At 40.6% G+C, this 26,664-nt stretch overlaps 1 protein-coding gene across 2 annotated transcripts in view; it reads left to right on the forward strand.

Annotated features, from left to right (window-relative positions):
• Positions 1-11,018: 11,018 nt before the first annotated feature.
• Positions 11,019-26,664, forward strand: part of TMEM62 (transmembrane protein 62) — a 40,851-nt gene continuing 25,205 nt past the window's right edge. The window contains exons 1-3 of one of the 2 annotated variants that reach the window (XM_090270491.1): positions 11,019-11,265; positions 11,554-11,665; positions 12,723-12,860. In XM_090270491.1, the coding sequence (XP_090126617.1) occupies positions 11,086-11,265; positions 11,554-11,665; positions 12,723-12,860 (430 nt within the window). In that variant the 5' untranslated portion in view covers positions 11,019-11,085. The remainder of the gene's footprint in view (positions 11,266-11,553; positions 11,666-12,722; positions 12,861-26,664) is intronic. The other variant, XM_090270492.1, reaches the window with a different exon arrangement.

Genomic DNA, 26,664 nt, shown 5'->3' on the forward strand with positions numbered 1-26,664 from the left:
CCAGTTTCTGTTACAATGGTGACTTTTAAGAGTCCCTGTCCCACAGCATTCTCTGGATTTAGACCAGAATACTTCCTCATTTTGTCCCTGAGCTTCTGCAGGGATCTGATGGAGCTGTATTTCGAATGCCTTGGAGACATTCTGTGCATGGGGAACGGACTCCTTGATTTCCCTGATGACGAAGCGCCTAAGGTCTTTCATTTGAGCCCTAGCCTCCGGCCTGTTATCCCAATCAGGGTCTATACTGGGAAACTTCTGTTAGGCCAGGACAGTTTCCTGACCGGGGGGGGGGGGGGGGGGGGGGGGGGGGGGGGGAATGTTCCCTTTCCCATATCCTCATAGCAGCCTGTCTGATCACTCCCTTCTCTTCCTCACTGAAGATGTCTAGTATAGACATTAATTCTGTCCACATGTATATGCTGGGTCCGGGGAACTGGTCTAGTTGTTCCACCAGTCCAAGGGGGTCCTTTACCAAGCGCTTCATATTGCGCTTGAAGTTTCTAACTTCAGTGCTTGTTGAAGGAGCATTTGACATATCTAATATGTCCTGGACCCCTGGAGACTTCCCTAAGGGGAAACCGGCTGCTCTGAGGGAATGGGGAAGTTCTTTAGGTCTTGCTTACATTGTTTCAATTCCTTTCTTAATTTAGATAAGTTGCCATCAGCGCCTTAGGTGTCATGGGGGCGGATACTGCTGGGGTATCTGCTAGGTGTTCCTGGCCTCTTCCGTCTGTACTGTCCGTCCACGGTGCCTCTGCCCAGTTGGCCGCCGGCTGGCCAGGGCTATAAGGCACTGGGAGACAGGACAGAGGGTCCCAGGCCTTCTCTTTTTCTTTTTTACAGGGAAGAGACCTGCGGATCTGCTGGTAGGTGGTGATCAGCAGAGAGCATATTCCCTCTCTTCCTTAAAGGCTGATGCCTGGCCCTGGCTGTTGTGGCCCAGTGGACCAAGCACCAGCCCGCGAACCAAGCGTCGCCGGTTCAACTCCCAGTCAGGGCACACGACCAGGCCACACGCCAGGTCCCCAACTGGGGGCACGAGCGAGAGGCAACCACACAGCGATGCCCCTCTCTTCCTTCTCCAAAAACAAACAAACAAACAAACAATCCAAAAAAAAACTGAACACACATATAAGACCAGGGCTTGACAAACCCCACATTCATCAGACCCAAATAGGGGCTAGGAGACAGATTTCCCCTAAATGGGTTCCTTTGGCCAAAGGAAACAACAATAATTTACCATTGTCTGTTCTTCCTTACTTTTGGTCCCCACCCCTAGGCCTAAAATTTCCATTTCCCATCCTCAGCTGATTCCCGTGGCTGAATCCGGCTGTGTTCTCAACCTAACGGACCCAGCAGAGGGGCACTCCACACTCGCTTACTTGCACACAGACCGAGATGCTTCGTTCATCTCCGGCCGCTTCCCTCACAGGACAATGGACCCAGCGGATGTGCACTCCGGCCATTTCCTCACAGGACAATGGACCCAGCGGAGGTGCACTCCGGCCGTTCCCTCACGGGAGAACGGACCCAGCGGAGGTGCACTCCGGCCATTTCCTCACAGGACAACGGACCCAGCGGAGGAGCACTCCGGCCGTTCCCTCACAGGAGAACGGACCCAGCGGAGGTGCACTCCGGCCGTTTCCTTCACGGGACAACGGACCCAGCGGAGGTGCATTCCGGCCGTTCCCTAACGGGAGAACGGACCCAGCGGAGATGCACTCCGGCCGTTTCCTTCACGGGACAACGGACCCAGCGGAAGAGCACTCCGGCCGTTTCCCTCACGGGAGGACGGACCCAGCGGAGATGCACTCCGGCCGTTTCCCTCATGGGACAACGGACCCAGCGGAGGTGCACTCCGGCCGTCTCCCTCACGGGACAGCGGACCCAGCGGAGAGGCACTCCACACTCGTACCAGCCACACACACAACTCGTACCAGCCACACACACAACTCGTACCAGCCACACGCACAATCAGCTTCCCGAGGATGCCCAACCACCAAGGCAGTACTTAAGTCCAATTTTCCTACCTTGGCCCGTGCACGAGGTTGCCTGGTTGCCGCGGTGTTTGCTTTTGTTTCCCCCTGCGTCGATCCACTGCTGTCCCAACAAGAAGTCTCGGGTCGTTTCCGGACACTGAGGCGGGTGGGCCCTGGGTCAAGCGGGCCACCCAAAAGCGGGTAGGACGCGTCTCCCCACCTTGGCTCAGAGCCCTTCCCACATACAGGCGGAGGATCCCGGACGAGCCCCCAAATTGTGAGAAACGCTCACAATAAAAACTGGGACACAGGACTTGAGCAGTAAAACGAGGCCTTTATTCACGAGTCTGCAGAGCCGGGCGCACCCTCATAGCCAGGAGAATGTGCGCGCCAAATAGACAAAGGAACCTGGTTTTATAGTCTTAGCTTCCCCACCCTAAAATTGCCATTCTAAGGTGAGAGCAATTAGCTTCCCCGCCCTAACGCAACTAGTTTCCCCTCCCCTCTCCTTCTTCCCCGTTTCTCCATGACCGGATACTCAGGAGGTACAATCTAACGCGTTCATCTAAATAGCCCTATTGTGATTTGTGAATATGCTAATACTGTCCACTCCCTTCCCAGAGATCCTTTAATTACATTTGCCCTTAAGACCCTTTAATTACATTTGCCCTTTGTTACCAATGACTTTGCTACTGGTTTGGGAGTCACTATGACCTTGTTTCTAACACACACACTCAATCAGCTTCCCGAGGATGCCCAACCACCAAGGCAATACTTAAGTCCAAGTCTTACCTTGGCCCGTGCACGAGGTTGCCTGGTTGCCGCGGTGTTTGCTCTTGTTTCCCCCCTGCGTCGGTCTACTGCTGTCCCAACAAGAAGTCTCGGGTCATTTCTGGACACTATAAGGCGGGTGGGCCCTGGGTCAAGCAAGCCACCCAAAAGCGGGTAGGATGCATCTCCCCGCCTTGGCTCAAAGCCCCTTCCCGCACAAAGGCAGAGGATCCCGGATGAGCCCCCAAATTGTGGGAAATGCTCACAATAAAAACTGGGACACAGGACTTGAGCAGCAAAGTGAAGCGTTTATTCACAAGTCTGCAGAGTCGGGCACACCCTCAGCCAGGAGAATGTGTGCTCCAAATGGAAAAAGAAAACTGGTTTTATAGTAATGTGTTTAGCTCCCCCTCGTTAACGCAATTAGCTCCCACTCCCCTCTCCTTCTCCCCTGTTTCTCCATTGATGGTTACTCTGGAGTTACAGTCTAAGGCGATTATCTAAATGCTGCTTTTGTGATTTGTAAATATGTTACTATTGTCAAGTCCCTTCTCCCATTTTCCCTTTGTCTGGTGATGACTATCTTTCCCCCTTCAGGATGTCCCTTAAGACCCTCTAATTACATTTGCCTTTTGTTACTAATGATTTTCTACTGGTTTGGGAGTCACTATTTCCTTGTTTCCTACAACATCAATGTTTCTCTCTGTCTCCCTTCCTCTCTAAAAGCAATGAAAAAATGTCCTCAGACAAGGATTAAAAAAAAGAATAAACTGTTAACTATTTTTCTTCTTCTGTGTTCACTGTAGGTTTTTCCTTAATGGATATAGTAATGTTTGAATACTGATTAGGTCCCAAAATACTGCATTTCAGATATGGGCTTTATGTTTTTGAAGTTCAAAATAATTTATTTTAGAATATTATTGCCTCTATACAATAAGATACACCTTTTTGTGCACAACAGTTCATAGTAATTTGGTAAGATAAAGAGATTTGAGGCAATAATTTGCTAAAAGCTTATACTAGAGGTAAGCAAACTATGGTTGGTCCAATACTTATTTTTGTACCACCTAACCTAAGAATGGTTATAAATAAAACTAAATAATAATATCATATGAAATGGAAAAGTTATTTGAAACTCAAATTTCAGTGTTCATAAATAATATTTTTTGGAATATGGCTGCTGACTCTAGCTGCTTTTAGCTGAGTACTTGCTGCAGAGAACAGATAGCCCACAAAATCTGAAATATATACTATCAGGCCCATTATAGAAAAGGTTTTGTCTATTCTAGACTACAATACAACTCTGCTCTGAATAGATGACATAGTCACACTGAGGTCAACTCTGAATATTGTCCTAACCAAAACTGTGATACAATTGTGGGAGGATGGGGTCTCAGACTATGAATGAAGGTAAGTCTTTGAGGGCATTTCTGGTGGTTGTGAAAGAGGGCTAGTATCTTAATGGGAGTCCTAGGATATCACTTAATCGTGAAAGTCCCAAACGATCACCATTGGTATGTCAAGAGAAATATGGAGGTTAATAATGAAGAAGTGAGCTCTAGAACTGAAAGGCTCCTCTGAAACGTATGAGTGGGGAATACTTGGAACCCGACACTTTCTGGGTGGTAAACATTTTAATGGCAAATGTGTTGAAATATTTCTTCCTTAAACTGAATGCATGTATAGTTTTGAGTAAAATAAAATTTATTATTAGAAAATACAGCTATGAAGGTATCAGGATAGGCCATCCCAGAAATATACCACTGTGTCATAAAGATTATTACGAGTTGAAGGCAATAATCAACATACAGGAAGAGTTCTCTGTCCTTATCTGCCTTAAAGCAGGGCATAAATTTCTCTTCAGGAAGATCGCATATATTTCCTCCCTCCTCCTGGACCAGGAATCAAAGAGGGACCCTTAACATGGGAGTCAGGCTCCCAGAACCAAGATGAGCCTGCATAAACAAACCCACAATTGACCTCCCATTAAGCCCAAACCTTTTGTAAAGGATATATAATCTCACCAATCTAACTGCTTCTTTTAGTTACTTTTTTTTGTGAACTTCTGTGCATGTAAAAAATATTGACAAACTTGTATTCCTTTTCTCCTTGTTAATCTGTCTTTTGACAATTAAATTCAGAGTTTCCCATTCACTGAAGAGTGTAGATGAAGTTTTTCCTCCTAGTCCCTCCACACTGGATGCCTTAGTCCCATCAACAGTATTCCTGACAGAAGAGCTCAAGTCTCTCTCCACATACCTCCAGAGCCGGTTCAGTGGCAGAGGGGTGGGGGGCTATTATTTATGCAGAGCTCCTGATTCATACCTGAACAGAGACAATATGAAGATGTTGGCCTCTGCTGAGTCCTAACCAGGTCCTTGGTCCTCCCCTGTTAGCCCTGGCTCTGCCCTGTCTGCCCTACTCACCTCCCATCTCTTTCGCTAAGCATTAATGTTCAGTCCCCAAAGTCCTTGGCTCCCCAATATTTGGCTCGAGGCCATTTAATTCAGAACTCCATCTCTCTCCTGGCCACCCAGGACCATTTCCACCCCAGGCACCACCTTGGGACCCCATTGCTCAAGTACCAGTTCACCAGTACCCGCTTCTCATAACCTGACATTAATACTCAGGAGGTATCATGACATCATGGGTAAGACAGAGGGACAAAAAGAAAACATCGCTATCTACCTATGGAGACCGAGCTTCCCACCACCGACTGGGCAAGATTTTGAGAGGGGCGTGGCTAGCCACGGAGGGATGGGTTACACTCACAGACACCCCGCCCCGCTTCCAGAATATTCTTGAGCCTCTAGGGCATTGGTCCAAGGCGCTCCCCGTGGGGGCAGAGCGAGAACAAGTTGTTGAACACCGGTTAGTGTCCCTGTTCTGAACTCCAATATCACCGTGGACAAATCAGGCACTCTGGAGATCCATGTTTTCCCCTGTTTAAGAAGGGACATCTCCTGGCTCCTCAGCATAGACTGCCAGGACCTAAACGTCCCCCAAAGAGAATCATGGCCAGATCACAAATTCTTGGATGATAAGATGAATTTGTCCTCGATTATGAGAAAAAATATATTTTGTTTAAAAAATTATTTCAGAAAGTTGAGAAAAATAAAACTGCAGACAAAACTTGTATAAGTATAAAGATAAAACTTGTAGGTATATGTATGTATATATTAAGCATTTAGGTTGACCTGAAGGTTTCCATTTGTAAAAGCAGTTACATTAGCTTTTACAATTCTAGTAATTATCTAGCTTCCTATTATTCTTTTATTTTACAAGTGTGATAATTCATAGCCCTTTTTACTTTTATTTTTGGCCTTCATTGCCTACAGTTCCTGGATTGTCTCAGTTGGGCCTGGCATGTTCCTTATCAAGAAATATTTCCTTCCTTTTCAACATTAAGGACTTCTTTTTCTTAATCTTTGGTCTGTTGGATATGCAGACATTGGGAAGTCCTTGGGTATGACTTCAAAATGGCAGCAACTTGAACATTGCGGTGTTGGAATATTGGTGTAAAATTGGAACTCATGTTCATAAATAAATCCTGTGTCCCCTCTGCAAATGTAGAAGGGTATACAGAGTATGGGGAATGTTTATTGGTTTGATTGGTGAATGTTGTTTTGGGGTATTTGGTGAAAAGTTAATCCAGACTCTTCGGGGAGAAACTCCTAATTTTATGATTAGTTTTAAAAACAAGGCAATATAAACCCAAGTTTTGTGCTAACTAAAGGAAATATAAATTTTAAAGACGCAAACAGCAAAGAAAGAAAATACAGACTAGTGCCATTGTCCTCATCTTCTGTCTCTAATTCCTTCTCAGTTTCTACTCCTGCCACTTACAAGGACTCACCCCAAGAGTGCTAGTTCTGTTTCTAATTCCTTCTCAGTTTCTACTCTTGCCACTTACAAGGACCCACCCCAAGAATGCTAGTTTCTGAGCTGAGGAAGTGGGCTGGGGCTGTTTGTCCTCTCAGGGAGTCTGTGGATCATGGCGACCCCATGTGGCAGCAGATTGTACTTGAAGAAGGAGGCTCATATTGAGCAGAGAAGCAGGTCAATAGAGTCAAACCCAGGATATGCAGAGGGTGGTTCATCTCTAGACATTTTTCATCTTGCAAAATCGAAAATTTGTACCTATTAAATACTAACTCTTCATTTCGCCCTCTTCCCAGCCCCTGGCAACCACCATTCTTTTTTCTGTTTCTATGAATTTGACTACTCTCAGTACCTAATATAAGTGGAATCATAAAGTATTTGTCCTTTGTGCCTGGCTTATTTTACTTATATAGTGTCCTCGAATTTCATCCACATTGTGACAGGTGTCAGAATTTCCTTGATTGGTGATTTCTTACTAATGTAGGTGTTTTAGTTCCCATATACAGTGCAGAGTCTTAACCACTTACATGAAATTCTCCTCAAATTTCTGTTTTCCTAAGGAGTAAAAGGAATGTTCCTTAAAAAGCTTTAAAAATGTCTGATACATACTGATGTCCATAGCAGTATAATTCACAATAGCCAAAAGGTGAAAATAATCAAGAGTTGAGTGAATAAAAAAAGTGCCATACTTATATGATGAAATGTTATTCAGCCTTAAAAAGGAAGGAAATTCTGACACATGCTACAACATGGATGAAACATGGAGATATATTTTTTTAAATTTTTATTGTATTTTTAATTACCATTTAGACCCCTTATATTCTCTCCTCCTCTTCAATTACCACACTGTTGTCCATGACCATGAGTTCTTTTTCCTTTTTGCTCAGTCCCTCCACCCCTAATATCTCCTCCACCCAGCTGTCATCCTGCTCTCTATCTATGAGTTTGTCTCTATTTTGCTTGTTAGTTCATTTTGTTCATTAAATTCCACATATGAGTGAAATGATATGGTAGTTCTCTTTCTCTGACTGGCTTATTTCACTCAGCATAATGTTCTCCAGGTTCATCCATGCTGTTACAAAGGATAAAATTTTCTTCTTTTTTACAGCCGAGTAGTATTCCATTGTGTAAATGTCCCGTTGTTTTATCTACTCATCACCTGATGAACACTTGGACTGCTTCCATATCTTGGTGATTGGAAATAATTCTGCAATGGACATAAGGGTGCTTATGTTCTTTCAAATTAGTGTTTGGAGAAACATTATGTTAAGTGAAGTAAGCCAGACACAAAAGGACAACTATTGAGTGATTCCACTTACATGAGGTACCTAGAATAAAGTTAGTATAAGAAATGGTGGTCTGAAGAAAATTTCTACACTTATAGTTTATGAGAGTAACATAGGTCAATTTGTGACTATTTATGACAGTGCACTTATTTGTGAACTGTCCAGGTGATAAATTCTCCCTTGACTTTATTTCTAGGAAAAATTGCTTTCATGGTAAGTTGCTACTTGCTCTCTTTATGAGATAACAAGAAATCTACCTTTCTTTTTTGATTGTCAGGAACCGAAAGCCACCTTTTAATGCTGATTTGTAGTTATTAGCTGGTCACAAGTATTTTCCTGAGAATCATTAACCATCCTTAAATAAATAAATTCCTGTTTCTACTACTCTGAGCACTGTGAGTGAGGAAGCTTGGTTACAATTCAGGTCTTCAATTCAGACTGTTGACCTATGTGACTTTGAACCATGTTTTTCTGTCCAGAATATCTTAACAGTGTGTCTGTTTTGATCACCTATCACATAGCTTCTTGTGGCATTCCATTTCTGGCAAATGATTCTCCTGTCTTGGAGGTTCCTCAAAGGCCTCTCCAAATGCATTTTATAATATGCCACATTGCCTGTGTTTTAAACCAGATCATCTCAACTATATCTTCCAAATCTGGTTTAAAAATATTTATCCAGCTGTTTTCTAGTGGTGCAGCGTTAGACAAAACCAAAAACTTTAGATATGGACAGTGGTCTCCACACATATAACATAACTCCTAGATTTTTCATCACTAGGTTCTGAATTTTGAGGCTAACTTTTAACAGGTTTTTCTTTCTTCCCTCAACTATCCAATCAGGTGTCAAATTCTGTCGTTTCTGGCTTTACAATTTTACATCTGATTTTTCTTTTCCAATATCACTGTCACATTCTCCCACCTTCCTTCTTCTTCCATTTCCCTCCCCTCTTCCTTTCACTACCTGAATAGTTTAGTCCGTTCAGACTGCTAAAAATGTCACAGATTGGGTGGCTTGTAAACAACAGAAATTTATTTCTCACAGTTCTGGAAGCTGGAAGTCTAAGATGAGGGTGCAGCATGGTCAAAGCCCTCTTCCAGGTTGCAGACTACTGACTTGTCAGTGTCCTCAAAAGGTGGAAGGGGCAGGGGTCTCTCTAGGGTCTCTTTTATAAGGGCACTTATCCAATTAATGAGGGCTGGGTCAAAAGCCCTACCTTTAAATGCCAACCCATCAGGAATTAGGATTTCATCATATGAATTTTGTGGGGACACATTCTGACCATAGCAAGGATTATTCCAATGTCCTTCTAACAGGATTCTCTGTTACATCTCTCCTCTCCCATCAGTCTCCTGTGCTGTTGCCAGATCTATCTTCACTCTTGGCATTTATAGAGGCCTTCCATAATGTGGCTCAAACCAAGTGCCTGGTCTAATTACTATTCCTCCAGGCATAACCCAGCCAAAATGAGACACTTACTGTCTCATCATCATGTACTGCATTTTCTCACCTTCCTATTGTGAGGCGATGGTGGAAAATGCTTCCTCCCACTTCACCTCCAATCTCTGTCACTCAGAAATAGTATCCATTCTTTATATGCCACCACCTTAATTGAACTTTTCCTGATTCTCTCCAAAGATGTGATGTCTCCCAATTTTAACCTTTCTCCAGCCTTTTATGTCTCGTTGTCTCTTGTGGCAACTGACATTTCCATCTTATATTAAACTTATTTGTGTATTTCCCTCTCCTAAATAAACTTCTAATGAACCATGGCTCTTTAGCAACGTATCATTATGCTTCTTCATGCTTTCTGCTGAGATCAATGTCTTGCTTCCAAAGGTAATCAAAAAGTATTTAATGAATTGAAATTGGTATAACTCCAAGAAAATAACTCAAAGAGGGGTTTAAAAAGGATGCTGTTTGTATAAAAATGTTTATTCAGAACACTTAAAACCTAATAAACCATTTAAAAGTTCAACAATAAGGGAATGGTTAGATAAATTAATGACAGGGCCCTGTCAAATAAGAGTAAATTAATTAAGAGGCTTTGCTGCAATTAAAAATGACAAAGTTTTATTTAAGGGATTTAGGATTTGTAAATCAAAAACACAGCTAGGCAATACCCAGAGTGTTCCAATGGAGAAAGAAAAGTTGAGAGTTTTCATAGTAAAAAGTACAAGTCTGAGAAAAGTCAGTCCTGCTTTCTTAGTCCATATATTGGTTCAGGATGGTAATTTTCCATATATCCAGTGACCTGGATTATGAAACATTTTTTAAAAACATGACAAGGGGTTAACTGTAAGAAATATATACATCTCCAGCAAGTGAACATTCTTAAGTCCTTCAGGATTTATCCATAAAATTTGGGTACCTCCAGGCACTGCCACACAACTGAGAAATTCAAAAGTTTTAGTGCCCAGGCTAGTTAAAGGAAGAAGAGAATTGTTTCCTCTGCCTTAGCCTACTTGATTTTTATAATTATCAGCTTGACCATAGTGACTCCGTTTTATTTCTTCACTTCTTTCCTCAGCCCGAAATCTAATTCTTCTCCTGTGCCTGGCCCATAGGAAGTATTTAAAATGTATTAAATGAACGGTATACACTGTGTTGGAATATTATGCAAACAAGTGTAATCGGTTTAGGAAAAATTAACTTTCACAAAATACCCGTATTACACCTACCTAAAAAACCTATGGAAGCACGTTGTTAATAATCAGAAGGGGCCAGAAACAGCTAAATGTCACCTTTGAACTGCAGTTTAAAAGGCGTCCTCGTGCATACTTTGATTCTCACAATAACCCTGTGAAGTATGCCCGGAAGGTATTATTAACACAGGTTTAATGGTGAGGAAACCAACTTACAAGGTCAGAATTCTAGACTCCGCCTTCCGGAACCTGCGTTTTCGCTTCTGTCCCTCCACAGCCGTGATTGGCTTTGGGGCTCTCAGTTTGCTTTTCTTCGCCTCATTACTTTGGCAAACCGAACCCAGAGCTGCAGGCGGCCGCGAGGTGCAGGTGCCCGGGAAGGCGCAGGTGCCAGCAGCAGCGTTGCACTGCGGCGCAGTAGGCTCTGCGACCGAGAGTCCGGAAGTGCGGCCAGAGCAGCTCCTGGGTGCGCCGCGCTGCGCCGCGCCCGCCCGGGACTAGCTAGGGCTGCTCCCCGGCGGGGTATGGCCGCAGTGCTGGCTTTCAGGGTGGTCGCGGGCCTGGCGGCCGCGGCGCTCGCAACCATACTCCTGGAGCACTATGGCCTGGCGGGCCAGACCTCGCCGTGGCCCCAGCCCCGCGTTCCCCGGAGTCTGCATCCTGCGCCGGGCCCTGGAGCCACCAATATCTTCTGGGGTCTGCAGGTGACGCAGGGGAAGCCTGGCGGGGCTGGGTGTAGAGCTGGCACGACTTGATGAGACGCGGGCAGCTTCTGCCAGGGCACGATCCTTGCCTGTTTGGGGCACGACCCGTGCCTGTTCGGGCCCCAAACTCTGGGCTGGGGGTGCGGGTGGGTGTCGGTCCTTGCCTGAGGGATTCTTTAATGAACTATATCTTTGACTTTTCCTAACCCCGAGAGAGCCTCTGGGTCGCTCTGTCCATGCTGCCTCTTCCTGACTCCGACATCTCTGTTTAATACCTGCTTTCGGCAGATATCCGACATTCACCTGAGCAGGTTTCAGGATCCAGGGAGAGCTGTAGACTTAGAGAAGTTTTGTTCTGAAACTGTTGACATCCTTCAACCAGCTCTCGTCCTAGCAACAGGTAGGGAGGATTGCTGTGCTGTTGTGTTGTTCTGTGGTCCAGAAGGTACAATAGAATACTAGGCAGGGCTGCAGCTTTTCACTTTGGGGACACTGGGCCCATTATAGCCATAGCCCCAGGTGAGCCCTCCTCCTGTAGTGGAGATAACACATTTTAATTCCATTTCCCTATGGATAACTGAGTCAAGATCCAGGCTAAAAGATTTGTCAGGGCAAGGTTTTGTTAAAGCAGTAGAAGCAGGACTCAGTGTTCTCATCTTAATGTCTGCTGTGTTTGTATGTGTTTTTGTTGTTGCAGTCCTGAATTTTAGAATTAGGGAAAGCCCTTTAACCACAAAAGTTATCTTTTATTTAAAAATAAGTTTTCCTTGTTCTTACAGTTAGTTAATCTTATATTATCAATTGTTTGAGGCTCAAATGACTCAGGACACTTTTTCTCCATCCTTTGGTACTTCTGTGACTTGGGTTCCATACAGTTTTCAAACCCCTAACCATTTGCTCCCAAACTGTTGGAGAAGCTAAAGGAGCAGCTACCTTGTCTACTGGGGGATTCATTCCACCCACCTTACTAAAACACTAATAATGATATGATGGAGTAGCAGTCCTCATTTTATGATAAACTTCAATTTCAAGTGTTTAGTTTCCTAGAAATTTTGGGATTTCATTGTCTAAGTTACACCTTCCAGATTGCTTCTTGCTATGAAAATAATACTTGGTCTGATTATAATAGTTTCCATAAATATAAGGCACTTGCCCAGACTGTTGGAATTTCATAATTTTCATTAGAGTCCTATGCTCTCTTTAAAGATATATATTTTTCAAAACCCATTTCTAAAATCATAGGAGGTTAAATAGGCACTTGCTAACCTATAAGGAACAAATAAAACCCTTGATGAGAAAATTTAGATGGCTTGCTTTGGACAATAATGGACTCATAAGTGGCTATGCTTACACATGTTGAGTACTTTAAATATCTGTTCCTGTAATGTACCTTAAAATAAATTGAAACTCTGTGGGTTTCTTTTGCATTGTGATTCAAATGTTATGTAAATCTACAGGAGATCTGACAGATGCCAAAACAAAGCACCCCTGGGGATCCGAGCAGCATGAGGTAGAATGGCAAACTTACCACGGTATTCTGAAAAAGACACGGGTCATGGAAAAAACCAAGTGGCTTGATATCAAAGGAAATCATGGTAAGAGTCAAAACCCACATGTAATTAAGACTATTTTTATGTCTTCTAGGAGTCTAAATTCTCCAGTTTAGATTGTAAAATTATAATATAAGACACTGTAACATAGGTTTAGACATACCGAAGTCCACAACTCTGAAATACAACTATAATATGCAATTTAAAAACTTAAGATGCCACTGTGGGCCTTTGAGGGGAAAGTTGGTGTGGTCCTTTCTTCTTTACATGGAAGAAATCTTCTGGCAAAATCCATGCAGGTGAATGTTTAAAAAATACATATTTCTCTAAGTGAAAGAAGCCAAACCTGTCAGTCTACATACCGTATGATTCCAGTTATATGACATTCGATAAAAGGCAAAATTATAGAGAGATAACATTGCAATTGCTAGAGGTTGGGGATGGAAAGAGAGATCAATTATAAAGAGGCATCAGGAGAGAATTTTGAGGGTCATGGAACTGTTCTGTTTGTTGATTGTAGTGGTACCTACATGACTATGCATTTCTCAAAACTCATAGAACTGTATGTTACAAAGAATGAATTTTACTCTATAAAATTTAAAAATTAAAATTGCAAATTAATCTATCTGCATGGGGAGAGAAAATGGATAATCACTTCCTGTTTTTTAGATTATCATTGTTGTGTTAGTAAGGAAATGCACTCTTCTCCAAAAATATCCTTATTGTAGTATTTATTTGTTTGTTTGACTTTCTCATTGGTTAATTACTTCATTTGTCTGCTTCATTTGATTATTCATTGCTGGTAAGTACCTAATTATATATTTTATATATATTTAAAACAGATAAGTCTATCTGGTGAAATAAATAGATGTTCCTTTGATTAAAAAACGCCCCCTTACAAAGCAAGTAAGAATTATAAATTGAAAATAGAATATCTGGCTTACAACTTGTTCTGTTATATTTACATTTCTCTTTTTTCCTGATTCTAATTAGTGGTCCAAGTCAAATTCTTTTGCAATAAATAACAAATTGTGTATTTTTGAAGAAGTTTTCCAAGCCATAATGCTGACTTATTTCAAGTAAGAAATATCAAACAGACTCTTACGTTTAAATAATTTGGATAGTCCTTTGGAGTTCATAATAATCTAGTTGGACTTGTATAGGCATAAATGCTTATAGTTTAGGTATATATTTTTGCATGTTGTGCTGAGATAGGAACGGAAACTAATATTTACTAAAATTTGTAACAGGTTTCTCTGAGCAAGAGGATTACATATGCATTAATATTTCTTTTGGCATAAATTGGACTTACAGTTTAATTTCTAAGGTTATTAGAAATGTGGCAGATTCCTGGAAGTCAAACAGTTTTAGCTATTGCAACCAGTCAGTCAAGTCTATGAAATCACTGTATTTCCAGATAAGTATTGTATGATGTCCTGAACCTTAACTTTTACCATTATATAATTCCTTTCTTACTGAATCTTCTCTAATATTTAAGAAGAGAGGGGGTTTGGTTCTGTTATCAAAGTGATCTTGAAACCAGAGGGCAACCTAGTCTGGGGCTCATGCTGTCTGTCACTGCTCAGCCAAAAAGCAGAGATGGGTTAGATTATAATTGTGGTTAGATTATAATTGTGCTTTTATTAATATCAGGGGCCAGCAGTCTAAGAAGGTGGGGGGTAAAAACCCTAACACCCACCTTATCTTGAGCTTTCAGAAGCAAGTTTAATAGGGTAAACATGGGAATTTGGGAGGGGGAAATTTCTAGGGGGAGCACAAATGTGCCTCAATATTGCTTATGAAAGTATAATTTACCAGATTGCTTTAAGGAAAAACATAAGTTTTCTTATGTCTGAAAAACAAAAGATTAAAAATTAGCAATATTTTTCAACAAAAAGTTATAAAAGCCACAATTATCTTCAGTTTATTATGTCCCATAATACCATAATTAACTTTTGTTTGTCCCGATTATTTGCAAGTGTTTCTATAAATCCAGTTATTTCACAGAGCTCTAGTAATCTTCATTCAGTTCAAAGGTATGATCTGAAAATTTACTCTCAGAAATATGTAATTTAAAATAAATCAGAGTCCTTTTCATGGACCTTTAGAAAGGAGTAATATGTTTGCAAGTGCATTAGAGTAAAACAATGGCTGTCTCCAAATGACAATAAATAAATAAATAAATAACAACCCTGAAAATGACATGGTCACAGATTTGATTATAATGCAATTGACAAAGGAATTTCCTTTCCTGCAACATTTTAAGATAACAACTAAAATTACAAATGAAAGTATATTAGAACTTTGTACAATCTTGGAGACTTATACAAGTAAAACATACTTAACTATTTCTTTATTTGACAAAGCTTCCCATGTATTTTAAGCATATTAAATGCGCCTAGTTAGTTCAAAATTTCTTCTTAATAAGGAGAAAGAACAAATCCCTGAGGCATTCAAGGGACCCACTGGAATGACCCAAAGCCAATTTTAGGTCAAGAGAAGTCTCTTAAATTTTAAACCCTGGGAAAGTTTTCAAATATATCTGAACAAAAGGTTATATGTCATTATGAAACAATATTAAATTGTTTATTTACCGAAAGTGATAATAAAGGTATCAAACATAAATACAGGCTAGCAAAACTTTAGTTCTTACAATAAAGAATATGGGTTTTTGAGTAATCAAGTACTTGATTAACACAATATAACATATAACTTTAAAAAATATATAGAATCTTTGCTTTCTAGGCAAATACAGGAAACACCTTTTCCATTTTAACAGAATGAAAAAGAACCAAATTCTGTATCAGCTTACTTTTGATACTTAAATTCATTTATCCAATTAAATTTATTATTCAGCTTACCTATATAATTTTCTCTCAAGATCTGTCTTCATAAACCTTCAACTCACAGAGACCCTCTGCTACTTATGGTCTTTTAGTTTGCTTCTTCTTAACTCATTCAGAAATAACTAACTTTAGGACATACTATTTTTCCCTTTTTCTTCAACAAGAGGCTTTTTTCTTTTTTTTTAATTGTATTTTTTCCATTACCATTTAACCCTCTTAACCCCTCCCCCGGCAATCACCACTTCAACAAGTGTTTTTATACTTATACCTTCTATTACCAAACCATACAACTTTTTTCCAACTTAACTAGAGTTCTACATTCTTAGAAGCCTTGATTAGCACATTACATAACTTCTAGGGACAGGTTCTTTAGTTGGCAAACACATATTTTCAAGAGAAATACCTCAAATTAAGTACAAGATATGTTCATTAATGGATCCAAATCCATTTTCTAGCTTCTCTGTAATAAGAAGCCCAAGTAGGCAAACTCAGATCAGTTAATATTTCAGTATCCTATTATTTCAAAATATCTGGATATTTAATAATTTAACCTAGCACCAAGTCACCAAAATTCCACGTCACCAAAGACTTTGGAAAATTGTGTGTGTGTGTGTAAAATACTGAAACGTTTTATCAAAAACTCTTCATTTTAATTATGTCTATTTATTAGTTTTTAACAATCTTATGAGATTTTAAAGTCAGTTATTACTCAAGCCATTTTATTGACAAATTTTTAACAGGGATAAAGAACTTATTCCTGCAAACCCAGGGGGGAAAAATATATATTTTATGTTAATAACTTAAGCCAGCTTTAATATCAAATATTTTTCCAGACCACATGATCCTAAAAAATCAATTGAGATTGTTCTTATTTTTGTCCTTGACAACTTTAAGAAGGTTGGAGGAGCGGGGGTGGGGAGATATCAGGCTTGGGCAGGAAGTGGCTTGAGTTTAAAGTACCATTTTTTTTCTGTCCACATTGAGGAGACACTGGGCCCCTGCTGCTTCCACAACCCACACTGGAGTTTGGGGAGTGGCATTAATTGCCCTATTGTCCCCAGGACTTCAGAGGCTCCCAGGCCTCCAGAAGGATTTAGAATGTTTAAAAGACATCTTCTCGTTTTTCTTCTGAGTTTTACAGTCTGGGAGGAGTGTAAGATCTTTCCCCCCTCTTTAAACCATCTATTTAAATCCTTTCTGAGTGGAATCCTTATGATGTAACAACATGAAAGCTTGTACATAAAAGATCTTATTCTATTTACCAGACTTTCGGCAAAACAGTTCCCATTAGTCATTGACTTAAAGCTGCAAGTTGACGAGACAGCGAAAATGTGACCTAATGGACTCAGACAGAGCCACTCCTTTCCAAAAAAGAAACAAAAACAAAATCTAAAGCAAAAGATGAAGTTCAAACAAACCAGTACTCCTCTAAAAGGAGGGACTGGGACTAGCTTTAGATTCTTATTTCACACCACCTTCCATTTCAGACAGAGAAGAGAAACGGGAGAGCTCTTGAACAGAAACGGAGTTCCTCCCACAGAGGTACTGAGGAACAAAACTAACAGACAATTAAAAAACAGTATGCAACAAGGAAAGCAAACAATATACAAAATCCACATACCAAAGACAGAAGAGTGCTCCAACCAAATCCCACACTGGGGAACTGGGATTTTTCTTGTCACTGAGCCATGTCTACCACCAAGCAGCACTTATTGATTCTTACAGCATTCCAGACAGTTCAAAGAACCCACGTGGCAGGGCAAGGGCTCCTGGTCATGCACACCAAGGACTTACCCAGTTGTTTGAAGCCTGTTGACTTCCCAGAGAAACCGGTTACCAGATTATGTTACAGAAAGCCCAGTGTGAAGTTGATTTATCCCAGATTTGGTTTGTGGACCACCTGATGGCCAATGGCCATAAACCAGATGGGCTTTCTGAATGCAAATCTAATTTCTTACTAAAAGGTGAGGCGAAGGGAAGTGCTGGGGTCCCAGGACCAAAGATCTCCCTTGGCAAAATCGCCAGGCAGCTCCTGAAGATCTTGTCTCGGTCAGGGCTTCCATGTCCAGGCAGCCTCTGGACTCCCCCTGACCTGAAGGTCCTGAAGGCATCCTAGCGGCACTCCCCAGAAATTGAAACCAGAGGGCCACCAAGTCTGGGGCTCCTGCTGTCTGTCACCGCTCAGCCAAAAAGCAGAGACGGGGGTTGGATTATAATTGAACTTTTATTAATTATCAGAGGCCAACAGTCTGAGAAAGTGGCGGGTAAAAACCCTAACATCCACCTTACCTTGAGCTTTCAGAAGCAAGTTTGTATAGGGATTTGGGAGGGGGAATTTCCTAGGGGGCAGCGCAAACATTTTTTTCTAGCAAGTAAGGGAAGGGGAGCTGAAAGGGTAGTCTAACTCTCTTTGTTAGGTGTTATCTCTCAATTTGCATTAGAATTCCTCTCTTCCCTGGACACCTGTGGTTTATGGCCAGGGAGGTTTTGTATTCCCTGGTTAGGGAGGAGAGGTGTAAACCATTGACTCTCAAGTGTCCTTGCTTAGGGGAGATAAGGTCTTGTGATTCACCAGCTGGCTGTAAATTGCTCAAACTGTTTGGCCTAGTTTAATGTTCTTGTCTCAGTTTCCCCATGCACTAGCCCAGGAATTTCCTAGTTTCTTACTACCCTGTCTCAATCTGTTTCGAGGCACTCAGCATGGATCCATATATGAGGCACGAATCCAGCCCTTGCTGGCTGCCAGAATCATGTGATTAAAAAAAGCAGCAACAAGCGTCCGATCTTGTAACTTCAAATTGATGTGTATATATATATAATTTTTAATTTAATCTTTATTGTATTTTTTCCATTACCATTTAGTGTCCTTACAACCCCGTCCTGCAGCAATCGCCACACTGTTTTCCATGTCCATGAGACCTTTTTCCTTTTTGCTCAGTCCTTCTCCTCCATAACCTCCCCGGCCCCAGCTGTCATCCTGCTTTCCATCTATGAGTCTGACTCATTTTTCTTGTTGGTTTAGTTTATTCATTAGATTCCACATATGAGTGAAATCATATGGTATTTGTCTTTCTCTGACTGGTTTATTTCACTTAGCATAATGTTCTCCAGGTCCATCCATACTGTTGCAAAGGGTAAAATTTCCTTCTTTTTTATGGCCAAGTAGTATTCCGTGGTGTAAATGTCCCATAGTTGTTTTATCTACTCACCTACTGATGGACACTTGGGCTAGTTCCATATCTTGGCCATTGTAAATAATGCTGCAGTGAACATAGGGGTGCTTATGTTCTTTTGAATTAGTGTTTTGGCTTCCTTTGGATAGCCCCAGAAATGGGATAACTGGGTCAAAAGCCAGTCCATTTTTAATTTTTTTGATGTATTTCCATACTGCTTTCCATAGTGGCTGCACCAGTCTGCTTTCCCACCAACAGTACAAAAGGGTTCCCCTCTCTCCACATCCTTGCCAGCACTTGTTGTTTGTTGACTTATTGATGATGGCCATTCTGACATGTATGAGATGATATCTCATTGTGGTTTTAATTTGAATTTCTGTGATGATTAGTTACTGAGCATCTTTTCATATGTCTATTGGCCATCTATGAGTATCTATTCGGGTTCTTTTCCCATTTTTTAATTGGGTTGTTTGGTTTCTTGGTGTTGAGTTTTGTAAGTTCTTTATAGTCCCTGAGATAGCGTGGCTGGTAGAGCAGAGGACTAGTTGATTTCCAACTAGTCAAGAGTCATCCTTAGGTTGCTGGTTTGATGCTGGCTCAAAGGAGACAAGCGTATATATTTAGCCTTGGCTCGGTAGCTCAGTTGATATGTTCTTTATAAATTTAGATTTTAACCCCTTGTCAGATGTATTGGTGAATATATTCTCCCATTCTGTGGGTTGTCTTTTTATTTTGTTGATGATTTCCTTTGCTGTACAAAATCTTTTTAGTTTGATGTAGTTCCATTTATTTATTTTTCTTTTGTTTCGTTTGATTGGGGAGATATATCTGATAAAATATTGCTATGAGCAGTGTCAGAGATTTTGCTGTCTATGTTTTCTTCTATGATTTTTGTGGTTTCAGGTCTAACATTTAAGTCTTTGATCCATTTTGAATTTATTCTTATGTGTGGTGTAAGAAAGTGGTCTAGTTTCATTTTTCTACACATATCTGTCCAATTTTCCCAATACCATTTATCAAATGAACTATCTTTAGCCCATTGTATGTGTTTGCTTCCTCTGTCAAATATTAATTGACTATAAAGGTATTGGTTTATTTCTGGGCTTTCTATTCTGTTCCATTGATCTATGTGTCTCTTTTTATGCTAGCACCATGCTGTTTTGATTACTGTGGCCTCATAGTATAGTTTGATATTAGGTAGCATGATTCCTCCAACTTTGTTCTATCTCAGGATCGCTGTTGCTATGTGGGTCTTTTGTGGGTCCATATACATTTTTGAAATATTTGCTCTAGTCCTGCGAAATAAGTCATTGGAATCTTGATAGGAATTGCATTGAATGTATAGATTGCCTTGGATAGTACAGACATTTTAATAATGTTAATTCTTCCTGTCTTTCAACATGGTATGTGCTTCCACTTATTTGTATCTTCTTCAGTTACTTTCTTCAGTGTCTTACAAGTTTTCAAGTACAGGTCTTTTACATTCTTGGTTAGGTTTATTCCTAGGTATTTTATTCTTTTTGTAGCAATTGTGAATAGGATGGTTTTCTTAATTTACCTTCTTGTTAGTTCATTATTGGCATATAAAAATGCAACTGATTTCTAAATATTAATTTTGTATCCTGCTACTTTGCTGAATTCATTTATCAGTCCTGGTAGTTTCTTGGTGAAATTTTTGGAGTTCTCTGTGTTCAGTACCATGTCATCTGAAAATAAAGACAGTTTTACTTCTTCTTTCCCAATTTGAATGCCTTTTATTTCTTCTTATCTGATTGCTGTGGCTAGGACTTCCAGTACTACTTTGAATAAGAGAGATAAAAGCAGGCATCACTGTCTTGTTCCTGATCTTAAGGGGAACGCTTGTTATTTTTGCCTGTTGAGTATGATGCTGGCAGTGAGTTTGTCATATATAGTCTTTATTATGTTTAGGTGTGTTCCCTCTAATCCCACTTTGCTGGGAGTTTTTATCATAAATGGGTGCTGGATTTTATCAAATGTTTTTTCTGCATCTATGAATGTGATCATGTGGTTTTTATCCTTTATTTTGTTTATGTGGTGAATCACATTTATCGATTTGTGAATGTTGTACCAACCTTGCATTCCTGGAATAAATCCCACTTGATCATGGTGTATGATCTTTTTGATGCATTGTTGTATTCAGTTTGCTAATATTTTGTTGAGGACTTTAGCGTCTATGTTCATCAGGGATATTGGCCTATACTTTTCTTTCTTTGTAGTGTCTTTACCAAGTTTTGGAATTAGGATCATGCTGGCCTTGTAAAATGAGTTTGGGAGCCTTCTCACCTCTTGAATTTTATAAAATAGTTTGAGAAGGAGAGGTGTTAATTCTTAGAATGTTTGGTAAAACTCCTGTGAAGACATCTGATTCAGGGCTTTTGTTTGTTGGGAGTTTTTTGATTACTACTTCAATTTCTGTAGGTGCAATATGTCTATTTAGATTCTCTGATTCTTCCTGATTTAGTTTTGGGAGGTTGTATGTTTCTAGGAATTTATCCTTTTTGTCCAAATTGTCCAGTTTGTTGGCACATAATTGTTCATAATATTTTTTAAAAATCCTTTGTATTTCTTAGACATCAGTTGTTATTTCTCCTCCTTCATTTCTGATTTTATTTATTTGGGCCCTCTCTCTTGATTTCTTGATGAGTCTGGTTAAGGGTTTGTCAATCTTGTTTATCTTTTCAAGAACCAGCTCTTGGATTCATTGATCTTTGTATCATATTTTTAGACTCTATTTCTGTTTATTTTTGCTCTGATCTTTATTATTTCCCTCCTTCTACTCACTTTGGGCTTTGTTTGTTGTTCTTTTTCAAGTTCCTTTTGGTATAAATTTAGATTGTTTTTTTGAGCTTTTTCTTATGTTTTTGAGACAGGCCTGTAATGCTCTGAATTTCGCTCTTAGGATTGCTTTCCCAGTGTACCACAGATTTTGGATTGTTGTGTCTTCATTTTCATTTGTTTCAAGGTATCCTTTCATTCTTCCTTAATCTCATTGTTGACCCATTCATTGTTTAATAACATGTTTTTTAGCTTCCATGTCTTTGCATGTTTTTCAGTGTTCTTGTGATTTATTTCTAGTTTCATAGCACTGTGGTCAGAGAAGATGCTTGATATGATTTAAATCTTCTATAATTTATTGAGGCTTGTTTTGTATCCTAACATGTGGTTTATCCTAGAAAATGTTCCACATGCACTTGAAAAGTATGTATATTCTGCTGCTTCAGGGTGAAATGCTCTAAATATATCAACTAAATCCATTTGATCTAGTGTGTCGTTTAAGGCCACTGTCTCCTTGTTGATTTTCTGTTTGGAAGATCTATCCATTGAAGTCAGTTGGGTGTCTAAATCCCTGACTATAACTGTATTTCTGTCGATCTCTCCCTTTATATCCATCAAGATTTGATTCACATAGTTAGATGCTCCTGTGTTGGGTGTGTAAGTGTTTACTAGGGTTATATCCTCTTGTTGGACTGTTCCCTTTATCATTATGTAGTGTCCTTCTTTGTCTTACTATAGCCTTGGTTTTAAAGTCTATTTTGTGGGGATATAAGTACTGCTACCTCAGCTTTTTTTCCTTTCCATTTGTATGAAATATCTTTTCCATCCCTTTACTTTTAGTCTGTGTGTATCTTTTGATTGGAGATGTTTCTCTTGGATACAGCATGTATATGGGTCTTGTTTTCTTATCCATTCAGCTACCCTGTGTCTTTTGGTTGCATGATTTAAGCCATTTACATTTAAGGTGATTATTGATAAACATGTATTTAGTGCCATTTTATTGTTAGATTACTTTCCTCTCTTTATTTTTTCTTTATCTTTTTCCATTTCTTCTTAAAGCAAGCCCTTTAACTTTTGTTTTAGTACTGGTTTGGTGCTAACAAACCCCTTTAGCTTTTTCTTGTCTGGGCAGCTCTTTATTTCTCTGTCACTTTTAAGTGATAGCCTTGCTGGGCAGAGTAGCCTTGGTTGTAAATCCTTGCTTTTCATCACCTTGAATATTTCATGCCACTTCCTTCTGACTTGAAATTTTTTCATTGAGAGTCTGAAGACAGTCTAATTAGTGGCCCCTTGTATGTAACTACCTGCCTTTCTCTTGCAGCTTTTAGGATTCTTTCCTTGTCTTTAAGCTTTGTCATTTTAATTATGATGTGTCTTCATATAGGCCTCTTTGGGTCCAACTTGTTTGGGACTGAACTTTCTGAACTTGTGTGTCTTTTTCCTTCACCGGATTAGGGAAGTTTTCGGTAATTATTTCTTCAAATAGTTTCTCAGTTCCTTGCTCACTGTTCTCCTTCTGGTATTCCCATCATGCGGATGTTGTTACACTTTATGTTATCCAAAATGTTTCTTAAGGTCTCCTCATTTAAAAATTTTTTTTTCTTTTTGCTGCTCTGCCTGAGTGTTGTTTTCCTACCACATCTTCCAAATCACTGATATGATCCTTTGCTTCATCTAACCTACTGTTTTTTCTTTCTGGTGTATTATTTATTTGAGATATTGCATTCTTTATTTCTGATTGGACTTTTTTATGGTTTCTATGACTTTTTTTTAAGTATATTTCATTGATTATGCTGTTACAGTAGTTCCAATTTTTTCCCCTTTGCTCCCCTCTGCTCAGTACCCCTCTTCCCTTCAGCAGTCCCACCCCCCCCCCACCCCCATAGTTCATGTCCATAGGTTGTGCATATAAGTTCTTTGGCTTCACCCTTTCCTATATTATTCTTAATATCCCCCTATCTATTTTGTACCAACCAATTATGCTTCTTAATCCCTGCACCATTTCCCCATTTCTCCCCCTCTCCCCTCCCAGCTGATAACCCTCCAAATGATCCCCATACCTATGATTCTGTTTCTATGCTGGTTTGCTTAGTTGGATCTTGTTTTTATTTTTTAGATTCAGTTGTTGATAGTTGTGAGTTTGTTGTCATTTTAGTGTTCATAGTTTTGATCTTCTTTTTCTTAAGTAAGTCCTTTGACATTTCATATAATAATGATTTGGTGATGATAAACTCCTTTAGCTTTTACCTTGTCTGGGAAGCACTTTATCTGCCCTTCCATTCTAAATGATAGCTTTGCTGGATAGAGGAATCTTGGTCGTAGGTCTTTGCTTTTCATCACATTGAATACTGCTTGCCAGTCCCTTCCTGCCTGCAAAGTATCTTTTGAGAAATCAGCTGATAGTCTTATAGGCACCCCTTTGTAAGCAATTCTCCGCTTCTCTCTTGTTGCTTTTAGGATTCTCTCTTTATCTTTCATCTTTGGCATTTTAATCATGATGTGTTTTGGTGTGGTCCCCTCTGGGTCCAGCTCACCCAGGAGTCTCCATGCTTCCTAGACTTGTATGTCTATTTCCTTTACCAAATTTGGGAAGTTTCCCTTCATTATTTTTTCACATAACTTTTCAATTTCTTGCTCTTCCTCTTCTCTTTCTGGAACCCCCATGATTTGGATGTTGGCATGTTTAAAGTTGTCCCAGAGGATCCTAAGCCTCTCTTCATTTTTTTCAATTCTTGTTTCCTCAGTTTGTACTGGTTGACTGTTTTTTTCCTTCCTTGTGTTCCAAATCATTGATTTGAACCCTGGTTTTCTTCCCTTCACCATTGGTTTTGTGTGAATTTTCCTTCATTTCACTTAGCATAGGCTTCACTTTTTCTCTTATGTTTTTGCCATACTCAAGCATATCTGTCAAGCCCGTGAGCATCTTTATCGCCAGTGTTTTAAATTCTACATCTGTTAGGTTGGCTATCTCCTCGTTTGTTAGGTTGGCTATCTCCTTGTCGCTTAGTTCTCCCACTGGAACCTTGATCCGTTCCCTCTTTTGGGCCATACTTCTCTGTTTCCTCATCTTGACAGGCTCCTGTGTTTTTTTTCCCCTGTGTCTTAGGTAGAGCTGTCACTCCTGTTGTGTTCTAAGGGGCAGAGCTTAGGGATGTGTCAGTATAGGGTGACCTGTTTCACCATGTTGTATCACTGTATGTGGGGGAGGGGTCTGAGAGGAACAATCCCTCTTGACCAGCTCTCACCCTTTTTCCAGGCAGTTCTCCCACTTCCATATGGGACTGGCGCCCCACTAGCTGTTGCCCTGGCCGTCGTTCCCAGAGTAGGTGGGTCTGTGGATGTTCTAGGACCGTGGGGGCCCTTTAAACAAGTGGACTCTGCTGAGAGACCGGCAGCTTCTGGCTCCACCCCAACCCCACTGGTTTGTGCAGTCAGAAGCAATGAGGCTTGATTTTCCCCAGTGCTGGGACCGTGAACTGCGTAGTCTGGTGAGGAGCTGGAAACACTGCTCAGGTGTCCCTCCTGCCTTTTTAAAATGTGTAACTGTGCTTTCCACTGGCCTGCCGCTGCTGCCTCTGCTGCCACTAACACACTGCATCCTTTCCACCCGGGCTCCACCCCTTCTACCCGTCTGGATGAGTATTTTTTCTTTATATCTTTGTTTGCTGGACTTCCATGCAGTTTGATTTTCTGGAACTTCTGGCTGTTTCTAGTTTGAGGTAGTTGTATTCCTTCTTAGTTGTCGAGGGAGACGCAGCATGTCTGTGTACACCTCCATCTTGGCTGGAAGCTCTATGACTTTTTTCATGCTGTTGAGTATGCTTATAATCATTACTCTAAACAGTCTATCTGATAAATTGCTTGCCTCCATTTCATCTAATTCTTCTGGAGAATTTTCTTGTTCTTTTATTTGGCGTCTGTTTCTTTGTCTTCCCATTTTGTCTGCTTTTTTGTATTTTTTCTGCATATTAGGTAGATCAGCAAAGACTCTGATATAGGCCTTTGTCAGATGCTGCTTATGACTGGCCCTGGTCAACCTGTTTGAAGCTATCAGTGATCCACAGCATGTGACTCCCTCTGCTGGGCCTGTTTGTGTGCAGAAAGAACTAGGCTGTGCATCCAGGCCAGCTTTTCTCAGCACTGGGCCCTGGGGAGGGTCAGTTAAAGTCTCAAAGAGTTCCCAGAGATCTACCTTATTTGTTAAACTAAGCAGTGATACAGCCTGAAGCTGTAATCAGCAGCCTGGCTTAAGATCTACAAGGTGGGGCAGAGTAATTCCTGTGGGTAGGGCTATTGTCTCCCCTCAGGCTGATGCCATTCAGAGATGAATGCTCTGCCTGAGAAAGATGGCTTCTTCAGTATGGACATGACTAAGCACAGGGATCCTGGTGGCTAGTCCTTCAGTTCTCTCCTCAGAGCCTTCAACCCCAGACTCTCCTCCAGTGTCTCTAACCAACTCTGTCCTTCCTCTGCCAGAGCCCAGGATAAGTGACTGTAAACGAAATTTTGTGCAATGGCCCTTTAAGAGGCTCTCTGAGTCTCCAGTCTTCTCTTACTGGCAGACAAACCCTGTTGCTTTTCAGAGCTGGGTGTTATCTGGATTCCTTTATGATTCTGGTGCTGTCCTCTGGGGAGCCCAGCTTGGGGTTTAGATACCACTCTTCCCAGGTGGAATTCCCCCTGGCCACTGAAATATTCCTCCACTGAAATATCCCTTTGGCACTACAGCTGCTGCCCATGGGAGCCCAGCTAGCCCTTTCAGGTCTCCTCCGTACTCCCTACCAGTATCATTGTGGTGAAATGATTTCTTCTGTCTCTCCATGGTTATGAGGCTTCTCTCCAGCTAGTATTCAGTTGGTTATTCAAGCTGATTTCTCTACAATTTATTTGTAATTCCAGATTGGTCCTGAGAGGAGGTTAGTGTGGCTTCTACTTATTCCTCCACTATCTTGGATCCACTCAATGTATATTTTAAATAGTATATAATTCAAAATATTTATTATTACTAGATAAGTTTGCAGATAATCTGAATTC

Source organism: Furipterus horrens, unplaced genomic scaffold, assembly GCF_987537825.1.
Source record: "Furipterus horrens unplaced genomic scaffold, mFurHor1.1.pri manual_scaffold_3, whole genome shotgun sequence".
NCBI classification, from domain to species: Eukaryota; Metazoa; Chordata; class Mammalia; order Chiroptera; family Furipteridae; genus Furipterus; species Furipterus horrens.